At 34.0% G+C, this 13,042-nt stretch overlaps 1 protein-coding gene across 6 annotated transcripts; it reads right to left on the bottom strand.

The window, feature by feature from the left end:
* Positions 1–2,015: 2,015 nt before the first annotated feature.
* LOC132173868 (uncharacterized) lies at positions 2,016–11,861 on the bottom strand. Of its 6 annotated transcripts, XM_059585522.1 has the most exons (7): positions 11,704–11,861; positions 10,346–10,526; positions 10,179–10,240; positions 8,868–10,028; positions 8,466–8,700; positions 4,324–4,406; positions 2,016–2,356 (listed from the first exon to the last, which is right to left on the bottom strand). In XM_059585522.1, the coding sequence occupies exons 4-7, from the start codon at positions 9,987–9,989 to the stop codon at positions 2,264–2,266; spliced, it is 1,533 nt and encodes a 510-aa protein (XP_059441505.1). In that variant the 5' UTR covers positions 9,990–10,028; positions 10,179–10,240; positions 10,346–10,526; positions 11,704–11,861; the 3' UTR covers positions 2,016–2,263. The 6 variants fall into 6 exon arrangements, with proteins under 6 accessions (XP_059441505.1, XP_059441507.1, XP_059441510.1 ...); XM_059585524.1 differs by lacking the exon at positions 10,346–10,526 and having other exon boundaries at positions 8,868–9,989; XM_059585527.1 differs by lacking the exon at positions 10,346–10,526 and having other exon boundaries at positions 8,466–8,697.
* Positions 11,862–13,042: the final 1,181 nt, after the last annotated feature.

Consider the following 13,042-nt stretch of genomic DNA (forward strand, 5'->3'; position numbering starts at 1 on the left):
AAGAAAGATCTGTCTAACCAAGAACATAGATGTGTCAAAAATATGCAAAAATATAAAAATCTGGATTTCCATGAGAATCTACTAGAAACATGGATTTCTGAGATTAGAGGTGAGCTCTGTATCCTTAATTTTTCAATTTCCAAGTAACCAAATTTTAATATTTGTTTCAGTTTTTTTAATTTTTAATTTTTCCTTCAATCATAAAATCAATCAATTCTTTTGTTGAATTAGTTAACTAATATTTCTAGACTTTGATTTAGTTAAGTAATATTCATAACCTTTGATTTAGTTAAGTCAATCCTCAAGGGATTGATCTCATAATACACACCATGTCTATACATGGTTCATACACTTGCGAATTAAATTTGGTAGCAGTTCAAATTGACATCAACTATCTTGTAAAATTAGAAGTTTTTTCATTTGCATTTTCAGTAATTTTCTGTTTAAATTGCTATGAGAGAGTTTTTTTTATGCCCATCTGCCCTAATAGGCAGGCAGTTCAAAACCTGTTCCCCCTAGAACAAATGAACCTCACAAAATCTCTCATATATACTGTCTAACTTACTAACAATTTGAACAGCAAAATTATTGATAATCTCTACCAAGTTTTCTGCCCTCAGAAGAAGATTTCTGCCCTCAAAAGCAGGTTATCAAATTAGTTTTCCACCCTCGAAAGAAGATGATCACATTTTTATGTTATTTGGTTTAGTGGGTGGGTAACTTTGCACGAATTTATACCATAAATTTGGATCAAAGGAACCTCTCCACCCATTTTATTATTGGTATTTTTATCTACAAAGCTTTAACCGCGGTGGAACCCTAGATCAGCCCCCCACTCACACCATGCGAACAATGACATTAGTTATTAGAAATTTTGTTATTGTTATGTCATTTCAATCTTTCATACGATTTGAGCCCCCACTCACAACATGTGAAAAAGATTGTGTCTACTTTTTAATTGTCATGGGATCCACTAATATATTAAAAGTGGGTTTTCTTTAATCTTTCTAAATACTTAAATTATTCTTATTACAAAGCTGAAAACAATAAAAACAAAGATATATGACCTTATACAAATTAAGCCAAAATTATATGAGCTAATTTTGCTTAATAAACAGAGTTAATAATTTTTGTTCAAGCTCAGTTTGTTTAATGGATGAATTAAACTCGAGTTGAGCTTGAGATGTCCATAAACAACTAAACTGTTTGCAACCCTATTATACAAATACATAAAGGGGCTTGAAACCAGTAAGTAATTACATTTTAACTCTGTTTGAGCTTCTACAAGTAGCAATTTTCACCCAATAATCTATCAAGTGTTTTGTCCAAGTTTGGAGGGAATTTCCTCAAACCTATTTTAATAAGTGACAAGTGTCATTCAGCATCTTTGTGTTTTCTAAAAATTAATGTTTATGTTTTTAAGTTAGTAAAATGACAATAAATGACTCTTAAAAATAAATAAGTGATGAATATTGTCCAAGTGTTTAATATGTGAATCTCCCGAGTAGATTCCAACAGTTCTTCATTACATCCTCTTTAGACTTTGAGGAGTGTTATTTTTACACGCGTGCACACATACATACATACGTACATATACATGTATACATATATTTCAAACCCATTGTAACCTTAACTTCACCTCCATGACCAAAAAGTAAAAAAGAAAAACCTTCTAATCAATTCTATGGGAAGCACTGAATTCAATATGATCTAGTTATATTAGTAAATCATAGAGCTCATAAAACAGATGAGATGATAATGAAGAGTTGAGTTGAATACGTACTGCCTAGTGAGTCTCCACGTGTTAATTTTTCCTACAAAATGGCACGAAAACATTATTGGCCGTAAAATTGATTTATACTCATCTACAGAGTGTTTCCATGCAAATGCATGGGCAACATGCTTAAAAAAATAAAATAAAAAATAAGATGATCAATAAGTATAGAAAGCACAAATTTTAGCTTTTCTTGGCCAGTACCAAGTGCAATATCTAGTCAAATATATTTGGCTAAATCTCAAAGTGAAAGATTCAATCAAACTGGATGGAATAGAGGGGGAAAATAAAAAGAAATACTAGTTCAAGTTGACATAATTATCTGCTCCACAAGTGATTAACTAGTAGCATTATGCACACTAGGAACTATCCAGACCTCTCTCTCTCTCTTAAAATGTCAGGTTTTATGATCAACTAGTAGCATTATGCACACTAGGAACTATCCAGACCAATCTCTCTCTCTGCATGCAAAACGCTTAATCTAATAGATTACACTATCTGACTGGAGGAAGTATCCCGCGTTACTTCCTTTAGACATGACGAATCCAACCAAGGCTTGAATGCTCCTTCTTGCGGCAATTTCTGGCACAATATATATCATCAGATGCATTAGACTAAATCGGCATACAAAGAGACTAATTAGAACAGAATCTAAAAACATTGAATAGTTGCTGACATTTTCAACTATAAAGGAAATAGCTTGGATTACAATTCATATTTACAATTGTACAATCTAGAAGGAGCAGACATGGAATAGCAAGTAAAACAAAATACAAAGTTCAATGAACTAGAGGATTCAAAATTATCATTCTAACGGCTGACTTTGGGTAGAAGGAAATAGTTTAATGATAACATATATGAAATGCAAAAGAAAGCAAATGTGAGGTGCGGCATATGTTCCAGGTGAACTTACTAGCAAGTAAAAGATTTAATAAAACTGGACACATAAATCAGGTTGAATAAGGAGTTAGATCACTGGTGCATAATTGACAAACACCTTATTTATTGTTGATCCCCATTCAACCAGTAATTACAGGACCAGTCACTTCCTCAAGCTTAAGGATTTAGGGAGGCACATCATGCTTAATTAGTTGTTATCAGAATTGACAATGCAGAGAAATACTGTCTGTTCATTGGCCATCCAAGGTCATATTCATGATTCTCTATCAGGTAAATTTATTGTTGCCAACATGACGAGGTCCTACAACAAATGGCTTCTGGATGATCTAAAGAAGGAATCCGACAAAATGGACAAGTAAAAAGTTCTAGAGAAGGAAAGGAATTGGCTGAAGACATAACCGGGTTAGAGGGATTTGTTGGGGTTAATGATATCATTCTTGATAAAATAATGTACATCATCGTTGAGAGAAGTAAAATCCTCACAAGAGAAAGGGGTATCACCAGGGTGGATCAAATTTGGGGTGACCAAGGAAAGCATACTCTAAAAGATTAAAGAGCAGGTAACAGAAAAAGATTCTGTTATAACTCCACCAGAGGAAATAAAAAAAAAAGCTTAAAATCAATAATTAGTTTGATATCATCCAACTTTAGTAAGTATGACAGATAATTGAAGCACACTAGTAAAAAACTATATGATTCCGAAATACAGGGCAAGATGGCAAATTAAAATATCTTCTCTTATTCTCTATGATTATTATCTTTCATTGTTTTGACTCTTTAGGACACAAATGAAGTGGTTCAGAATAGAGTTGAATACAAAATAATGGCATCTATCATTTTATCATGATCGATCAGTTTGCTTTCTTGTAATCATTCCATTTGTGTATATGCTGAAAAATTTAGCTCATTTCATGCATTCATGCATTAAACTATAAGATATAAAAATAATACATAAAAAATCAGTTGAACCATTCACCCTGATTAGCCTTTAATCCCAGTATCAAAACTCCAACCTCTCTAAATATATGAGAGATAGATGAGAGGCTGGTTGGCATGGAGGGAACAAATTTCTATACAAGAATAAGATTTGTAGGTCCTGAATTTCAAGTTCATGTTGTGAAGATGCAGAGTCAAAAGAGATATTTGAACAAGTTACCAGCTGCATACTTCAAAATTGGAGCTGGATAGATCTAACAACCACCTAGTTTTGTCAAACAACTGATCTTTTCACTTTTCTTATTAAAATTTATGAGAACAATATTGCAAGAAAAGGTACGTTATAAAGAGAAGAAGATGGAGGTCCCATCACAGAAGGAAAAAAAGAAATAAATATAACAGAAACAACAGGCCATAGATTTTGGTCAGTCTTTATATTTATTGAATTGAAATTAAGAGACAGGTAATCTGGTCATAGCATTTGGGCAGTCTTCAAATTTTTTGAAGTGAAAAGATAATCTACATATGATTGTCTTAACTGCATTATCAAACGTATCAAACTAGCAGCATGAGATATAGGAGAATTCAAGTAAATACCTGAGATTTTGCAAATACATAAGATAAGATACATATCATTAACCAACAGAAACATCCACTAGAAGCATGAGATATAGGAGAATTAAAGCAAATATACAAATACATTAGATTCTCACCTTTAACCAATAGAAAAATCCACGTAGAAGATTCAAAACTGTAGGACGATCAGAACGAACTAAATCTATCTTCTTAGCAAGATCTGCAAATTATGAATCATTTGTTGGAAAAAGAGCTACACAAATAAGCATTGAAACAAGTTTAAAAATGTTAAACTCACTACAAACTAAGCAGCCAAACACAAACCAAATTGAAAGACAAATTACATTTTACCAACTCAAACCATCACCCTATCGCAATGCTTAGACCAAACTCTCAGTTTGAGAAATTAGCCTCTTAATTCAGAAGAATTGTTCTAAAATCGACCACTCAACCGAGAAAAATAACTGTGTTAGGTTGTATTTGGCCTTATTCAATGAGCAAAACATGTGTTGTGTTTTATCAAACTGAATACACCTTAATACAAATTTTTGTGCCAAGACAGTTAATTCCATGTGGCACATGCCACTTTGGTTAAAGCAATTCTCAATTTTTCTAATTAAATCTAACAAAAGCAAATTTTTATATCTCTCTTATCTACTCCTTCCCCACCCACTGTAAACATGACCTCGCCCACCCTGACTTTTGGATGGAAATCTGGGTTTCAGGATTAGGATGATTGAAGAGTTTGGAATGGTGGCAGAAGGCTGGGTTGGGATCAGAGTTCATTGGTGGTAACAAAGGATTAAGACAGAGTGTTTATGCTAGATCTAATCAGAAATCAAAACAGAATAAAATTTCAAATCTTTAGCTATTGGCATATGCCACATGGACTTAACTGCTTGTCACCATTTGTGCTAAGGGCATTTTAGTCATTTAATTCATTGAGGTATATTGCTACACTTATTCCAAATCAGGGGCCTAATCACCCAAATTGAAAGTTTGGTGGAAACATTGCAACAAGAGTGGTATTTTAAGGTAGTAAAAGTGTAATTTGCCCAAAAATGAATAAACTAAATCTAGATCCACTACGTGATATAAAAATCGTCTTCTGGTCAAACTTGGAATCACATTTTTCACTAAAATACTTAAATTACAAAAGAGAATACATCTTATGACTCAAAATTACAAGGATCAATGAGCATAATCCTAAACAGACACAGGCAAAAGCAAATGGAAACAATATCCAACATAATGCTCATCAATATTCAGCCTTCTGCAATGAAATAGATAAAAGGAATTTGAAACCCAAATAGGCATTACAAGATGCTAGTACATAGTGCTAGGGATAAAAATACCGCTGGAAAAAACACAAAATCTGGTCCAACCAGGGTCCAGTTATTATTAACAATTGCCCCTGCCATTATCCAGTTAAACTTGCAATCAAACGTGGATAATGAATTTTACTTCTGTCCAGAATTGATCATGGATTTAATATCTCAATATCACCAATCCAACCAACTTATGGGGGTCAATCGCACCTAAGTATCTTAAATAGTTTAAGCCCAAACCATCTCTTCTTTGTTATGGCTATTCCAGAACATCCCTTTAAGTTTTTGTTTCCTAGTAACCACATACAATATTTGTATAAAATGGAAAACAACCTTGCTCTGTTAAAATAAGTATAAAGATCCTTGGCTTGCCGCAATTGAACCCCATCATGTTACAGGCTCAGTTTTTTACTAAGTAGTTATTGAAAGAAATTACAAGGGCATCAATAAACTACTTGGTAGTATACACAGTTCAATCACATAACATCTACCACCATCAATAGTACTCAGAGCGTTCGCGCTTCCTCTCAATGATAATGGTCTCGGATGCCTTGGCTTTCTTAGCTGCGCTGCCATCAGTATCTATTACATCGTCTCTATTCACTGTAATTCGAAAAACTTGAAGATCACGTTTGGTATGCAGAATGGCTATTCCATTAAGAAAAAGAATAGCTATTCATATTCCGTAGTTTGGTGAAAACACATGTTCTCATCCAATATATATATATATATATATATATATATATATATATATAATTTTAAAAAATCTTTGGTGCCCAACCTTCAAAGGGGTGGCAGGCCACCATGGCAGAACCAAAGGATAAGAATAGTAGTGGAACCAAATCCAGAATCCTATCCACCGGCACGCAGTTACCCAACTCCTTTAGACAGGATTCCCTTCAAAGCGAAATCACTCCCATCTTCTTCTTCTTCTTTTCTCTCACTCTCTCTCAAAGCTCTCTCTTTGTCTCTCTTTGGATGCTATTTATTCCTGTCTATATATGAATTAGGCTCTCACCCCACACCAGTCTTGTCCAATCAAACAGTGCAGTGGTGGGTCGGTGTTGGGTTTTCTTCTCCATGCTTTAGCACCACACCTTTTCTTCGTAATTGTGCAAGAAAGCATAGTGTAGGCATCATAAGGGCCTTTGTGGCAGTTGAGCAGCACAAAACATTGGTGGCCGGCCATCCCTTGGGGTGGTCGGCCACCAAGGTTTTGTGATTTTCTGTTACTAGTTTTTAATTTTATGTTTTAGAAAAAATTAGGTTTGCAAAAAACATAATAATAATAATAATAATGGGCTTTTTTTTAGAAAACCTATTCAATTATCAAGAAATAGCTCTTCCTCTCATTTTTTAGAGGAATAGATATTTCTCTTCGTAGGAGAATAGCTATTCCCATCAAAATAGCTATTTATAGGAATGGTGTACAACCAAACAATGCTATTTCACAAGAATAGCATTTCATTCCATAAGTCTATTCCACATACTAAACGAGCCCCCATTGATAAGACTTTCACAGCATACATCATGCAAAAACAAAATTACTAATTGATGACTCATAAATCCACCAAAATCCAACTTGCAAACTACTTATGCAACACCTTATTTCGATCTACATAGTATACAAAACTATTGGCTAGAATGGAAAATTCTAGAATTTCCCTCTCCAAACCAACACAAGAACTCTTTAAATTTCACAAGTCTTTTCCAAACACCTTCTTTGATATATTTTTATTTTATAAGGAATGTTGTATATATCAAAAAGCGCAACCCTAGTACACATGAAGTATACAAGAGGACGCCTAAGTAGAAGGAGAAAAGAGAACAAATCAGTAAAGCTAATCACTAAGGGAGCTAAACAAGTGTTGTCCAAGTAAAGAGAGCAAAAAAGAAAAAGGACTTGAGCTCCTCCAAAGTCCTCTCTTGATATTCAAAATACTTGCCAACAAGCACCTTCTTTGATATATTTGCAAACACCAAAACAAAAAGCTAATACACATTTGCCTAAGCTGTGGGGCCTGAAACCATTGACATCTAAAGATCCCCTTTTTTTACTTAAATGTGACAAAACAGATATTCAGAACTCTTGTAAAGTTCCATTCCCATGAAAAGCATAGAACAATTGTATAATATCATCCTCCACCAAACTGCAACAAGGCAAGTAAATCAGAAAAGGCAATGGCAAAACCTTCTAGACCTAGCAAGTTATCCCGCATTCATATCTTTCAAAGTCCTTTTAACCTCATCTTCCTCAAATGGCCACTCCTACCACTTACATAGCAATAGTCACTGATATAATTCCATCCTCTCAAGGTCTCCTCCTAACTAGCACATAATATTTCACATGGAAGGAAATGATCCTTTCTTAGACTTAGCCTCCTAAAGAGCAATGGTCATATACTCAACAAAAAATTATTTCTGATAGGCCTTGAATTTATTATATGACAACAATTATTTTTAGGGTAAATATATTCTAAATCTGTAAGTCAACGCATCAAAACTGAAAACTCCCTAAGTTTTCTTTTTCTTCAAATTTTTACTCTTTGCGTTAATCGAAAAGGCAAATAAATTCACACCGTTATATTTCCCAATTTTTTAACATTCGTCGGTCAAACAAAACGCACAATTTCACCTCACTTTAAAATATTATTTTTTTATTAAAAAAAAAAATTATTTTTTTTATTAATTTAATTTTAAATTAAAAAATTAAAAATTTTAAAAAAAAATTAAAAATTAAGGAGTAATAATGATTTATAACAAGAAATCATTATTATTATTATTATTATTTGCAAAAAGTCGTAAATTCTGGTAATAATAAAATATAACAAGGAAAGAGTGTGGTAGAATGTGTTTTACATGTTTATCATCAAAACCATAATCATTCCAAATGAAAGGTAAACTAAAAAGTCAGACATAAATGCAGCTAGTAGTATTTGTATCTTACTTACCAGGATACTGCTCTCTATATGATTGGCCAAGAACACCCGTAACATATTCTTTTGTTACTCCCCCACGCAATCGTCTATCATGTCGGATTTGTCTGTGAATAGTAAACTCTTGCAACAATTCCTCGTACTCCCTCGGTCTATGAGGCATTCTAAGAGTGTCCATAAGTTCCTCCCTGAACTGAGATTGACCTCTTCCAATAGATCTCTTTCCATGCAATGGGCGATGTACATACTTCTTAATGATATGCAAACCAATAAAAGCAAATGTCATAAAAATAAAAATAAATCAATAGGAAATACAGATAAATAAACCAATATTAGTGATAACTAAACCAATATAGTATAAAAACCATACCAAAACAAAGCAAATTTAGCAAAATTGTAGCAAAAGTAGATACATACAGCTGAGTTTGTTACAAACTTTCTTCTATGAAGTAAAGTTTCACCATCATTATTGTCACGTTTCAGCTGCTTACACCTTTTGGTCAAAATATGTTCTTCTTTTTTAGTAAGTAATTGGCCCAAAGGGGAGGGGAAATGAGAGTTTCGAGCTAGTGACCTCCGTTTCATTAGGCATGGTTCTAAGCCGATTGAGCGACCACTTTTGGTCAAAATATCTGCAGCAATATCCTTTAGTTTCCGGCGATTCAAAAGTAACTGATAACTCTCAGAGTTTACACAAGAACCCCCATCCACCCCATGGGATACACTATTAAAGGGGTCTGACATCTCCATCTTTACCTCCTTCAAAACATTTAGTTCACTGCATGGAACTTCCAGACTTTGTATGTCTTCTGTCTTCACAGCATTCCTCCAATCTTTTTCTCTTGGACTCACTGAATGCCTCCTGTCTTCTTCTCTTCGAGCTGCTGAGTTCCCCTTATCTTCTTCTATTGGAGTCACTAAGTTTCCCCTATTTTCTTTACTTGGAGCAGATGAGGTTTTCATATCTTCTCTTCGAATTGCTGAGTTCCTCCTGTCTTCTTCTCTTGTAGCTGTTGAGGCACTCCCATCTTCCACAGGAGTTGCCAAATTTCCTTTAGTTTCTCCTCTTGGAGTTGCTGAGTTACTCTTATCCTCTTCTCTTGGAATTGCCCAGTCGTTGCCATTGCCACCAGACAGTCTGCTGTCCTCCCCTTCGTACTTTATACAAAGGGTCATCACATCCTGTTTAGAGATTTGTAGTATATATGAGTTCCCATCTTCCCTCAAATTTTCCATGAACATCCTGTACTGAGGATCCCTATAATCATCACCATCTTCATTTTCTTCATCACCTTCCTTTCCTTTTTCTTTCTCTTCTACTTCTACTTCTTCTGGTTCTTTACTGTTCTTCTCTAAGGCATACAAGAATTTTTTGTAATCCTCATCTATCAGTGGATCATCTAAATAATTGTCATTCAAGGTCATTTTGGGTTCCTTTGAAGCAGGCTCAAAATTGCCATGGCCAAAGGTTGATCTTTTCCGTGGCCTTTGTGACATGTCAAGAACATGGTCTGATCTCTTCGAGAATAAAAGGCTCATCTGAACCAGAAACAAAGACTTTTTCAGTAGCTGTAGAGGCTGCCATTCCAAAACAAGTGTGTAGAAGTTATAAGTCCCAAGAACAAAAATGAAGTCATTAGTATGTAGAAAGTTAAACGTATGAAATATCCCAAGGGGCATAAGTGAACAAGGGAAAGAGAAGGCAATTGTATGCAAAGTTCAACTTACCTCAAGAGCACAAAATGCAACAAATTAGGTAACACTAGGCCCGTCAGCAGGAGCTTCAGAACCTAGAGTAAAACATAACAGGATGGCCCAATGAGAAATAACACCAATTACAAGGACTAATAATAAGATTCTAATATCCAATAAATCAATTGAATTTGCTGCTCAACTCTGATGACATAGTTCCCTAATCCTCCTAGTTTGGGTCCATACTCATTCCCATGCCAATAAAAAACTACACAAGAATATGAAAATTTATTAACCAAATGCACAATTGAGCTCTCGACTGTAAAAGAGCACAAAATGCAACAAATTAGGTAACGCTAGGCCCATCAGCAGGAGCTTCAGAACCTAGAGTAGAACATAACAGGATGGCCCAATGAGAAATAACACCAAGGACTAATAATAAGATTCTAATATCCAATAAATCAATTGAATTTGCTGACCCAACTCTGATAACATAGTCCCCTAATCCTACTAGTTTGGGTCCAAACTCATTCCCATGCCAATAAAAAACTGCACAAGAATATGAAAATTTATTAACCAAATGCACAATTGAGCTCACAGCTGTATAAATAATATGCTTTGATAATCTTTCCAATTTACACATCAACTAGAGCCCCTTAATTCGATCAGTTCCTCTCTTACATTTTAGTCAATTTTGGGGATAATCTTATTAATTAGGATATCTAATTTCATATATTTTAAATCAATTTCATGCAAGGACATTACTAACTCCAAATTCTCTAATTCACTATTTTATCAATTGGTAACTAACAGTATTCTTGAATTAAACTCAATATTCATGTAAATAATAGTCAACTGGGACCTCCAGCTTCATATAGGAGCACCCAATTTTGGGAAAATGAATTTGGACATATAAACCTGAAATTTGGGAAAATTCCCCTTGATACCTAGCGTTGAATTAATCATGAACTTATGATCAATTCAGTTAATCAAAGGTTCAAACCTATCACGGGGCCCTTGATTTCATATGCACGCCTTGATTTCAGGGAAAAAGAATCAGATGATCAAAAGTTGCACTTTAACATTAACATGATAGAATCATGAAATGACAAAATCGAAACTTTTAAGACCTCCAATTAGAGACTTCAATTCCATATTTGAGAATTACATTTAACGAAATATTTGCTAGAACATAAACTCCCAAAATTGAGCACCAAACCGTAAGCTTAAAATTTCAACTCTTCAATAAATCACCAAACAATCATAATCCGATCCAATTGAAGGTCCATATCCATCTTCCGTTGGGGTCTCAATCAGTTGATTTGATCATCAATTCCAAGAAACTACAACCGGGAAAAAAATCCCCATATCGGGAGTAAAACCTAACCCTAACTACGCTATCTCTTAAATTCCAACCAAATTAAGACCATTCAAGCAAAATGGACATAAAATCTTGTAAAAACAGTCTCGATTCCATACCGCTTTGGTTCGACTGAGTAAAAACAAAAACGAAAAGGCGAAATCTAAGCGGGTCAAAACAGGTCAAAGATCCACGATTTACCGGCCAGGTTTCGCCGGAATCTGGTGAAGGCAAGCCTTGTTGAGCCTCAAATCGGCTAATATTGACTTGAATCTGTTCAATCTTCTCAGTTTAGCGTTCCGCAGCCTACAGAATATTCCGGCGTTCGCTTTTTGGTTGACTGGTCGGAACACGACTAGGGTTTTTTTTTAAGGACAAAGTTTTCCTATAAATTCGATCAGATACACATTAGCTTTTAATAAAATTTATTTCTACTGTCTCTACTATTAAAAAAATATGTGCATATCCCCAAGATGTAGATCAATCGGCTGGGACCACACTTAATGAAGTAGAGGTCACTAATTCGAATCCCCCTCCCCTTCTTGTGCGGACATGTCAAAAAAAAAATATATATGTGCAACTCACATGTTTAATGGACATATGTCACTTTTATAGACTAGGTTGAAGGAAATTCCTTCAATCCAGTTTAGAAAAAAACTTTGTCCTTCTTTTAAAGGGTAACACCGATAAAAAAATAAAAAATAAATAAAAAAAAAAATTCTTATATCTCAAATATGTTGTGACATTTAAAATTATCAACAGATCAAAATTCAATAATCATCATCTTAAATTCAATTGTGATTTTAAATGTCACATCATATTTGGAATGACTCTAGAAAGAGTCTAGTCCTACTTATATCATTACTCTTAAAAAAGTATGTGTTTCTCAAATGTTTTAAGGACAAAATTTTTCTCCAAATTTGAATATCCTCCAACCAATTTAAAATAGTTTCAAGCGCCTTTAAACATTTAAAATGTTAGTCTAAGTTATGTCCATATTTTAATGACATACTCCAATTTATTTGAACTGAATAATATCTATTTAGTTACGTAAAGGGGTAATTTTGTCTTTAAACAACACAACCCAGTCATGCAAGAAAAACATATGACAATGAGGGACATAGCCTTGGAAGATAATTTTGGTATTGTACAATAATAGATTTGTTTTATTTCTCATATTTTTGCTTTATACCATTTAATTTTTTTTACGTTAAGCTTTCCTCAAAACCTGCAAAAGAGGGAATGAGTCGTCAGTAGGTTGCTAGTCCTTTAACTGAAGCACTTCGAAGACTAGGGGTGTAAGCGAGCGAACTCGAAATCGGTTCGCATAAGTTTGATTTATGCTTGACTTGATTATTAAATGAGTCGTTTGTGAACACAAATCTTGGCTCGAATATTAAACAAAACAAACTCGTATAAGCTCAGTTCGACTCGTATATATTTGTTAATATATACATATGTATATTAATAACAATATGTTATAAAATATATTATGTATTATATCATTTATAATTGCTTCATTCAGTGTATTTACATTGAT

This window comes from Corylus avellana, chromosome ca3 (genome assembly GCF_901000735.1).
Source record: "Corylus avellana chromosome ca3, CavTom2PMs-1.0".
In the NCBI taxonomy this organism is placed as follows: Eukaryota; Viridiplantae; Streptophyta; class Magnoliopsida; order Fagales; family Betulaceae; genus Corylus; species Corylus avellana.

Bases quoted from the DNA above. Each gene is read 5' to 3' on its own strand.
- LOC132173868 (XM_059585526.1), bottom strand. From the start codon at position 9,989: ATGAGCCTTTTATTCTCGAAGAGATCAGACCATGTTCTTGACATGTCA. The intron at 8,701-8,867 runs GTATGTATCTAC...CATATCATTAAG, and splicing joins AGTTTGTAACAAACTCAGCT to AAGTATGTACATCGCCCATT. The intron at 2,357-4,323 runs GTGAGAATCTAA...ATATTGTGCCAG, and splicing joins GATTTTTCTATTGGTTAAAG to AAATTGCCGCAAGAAGGAGC.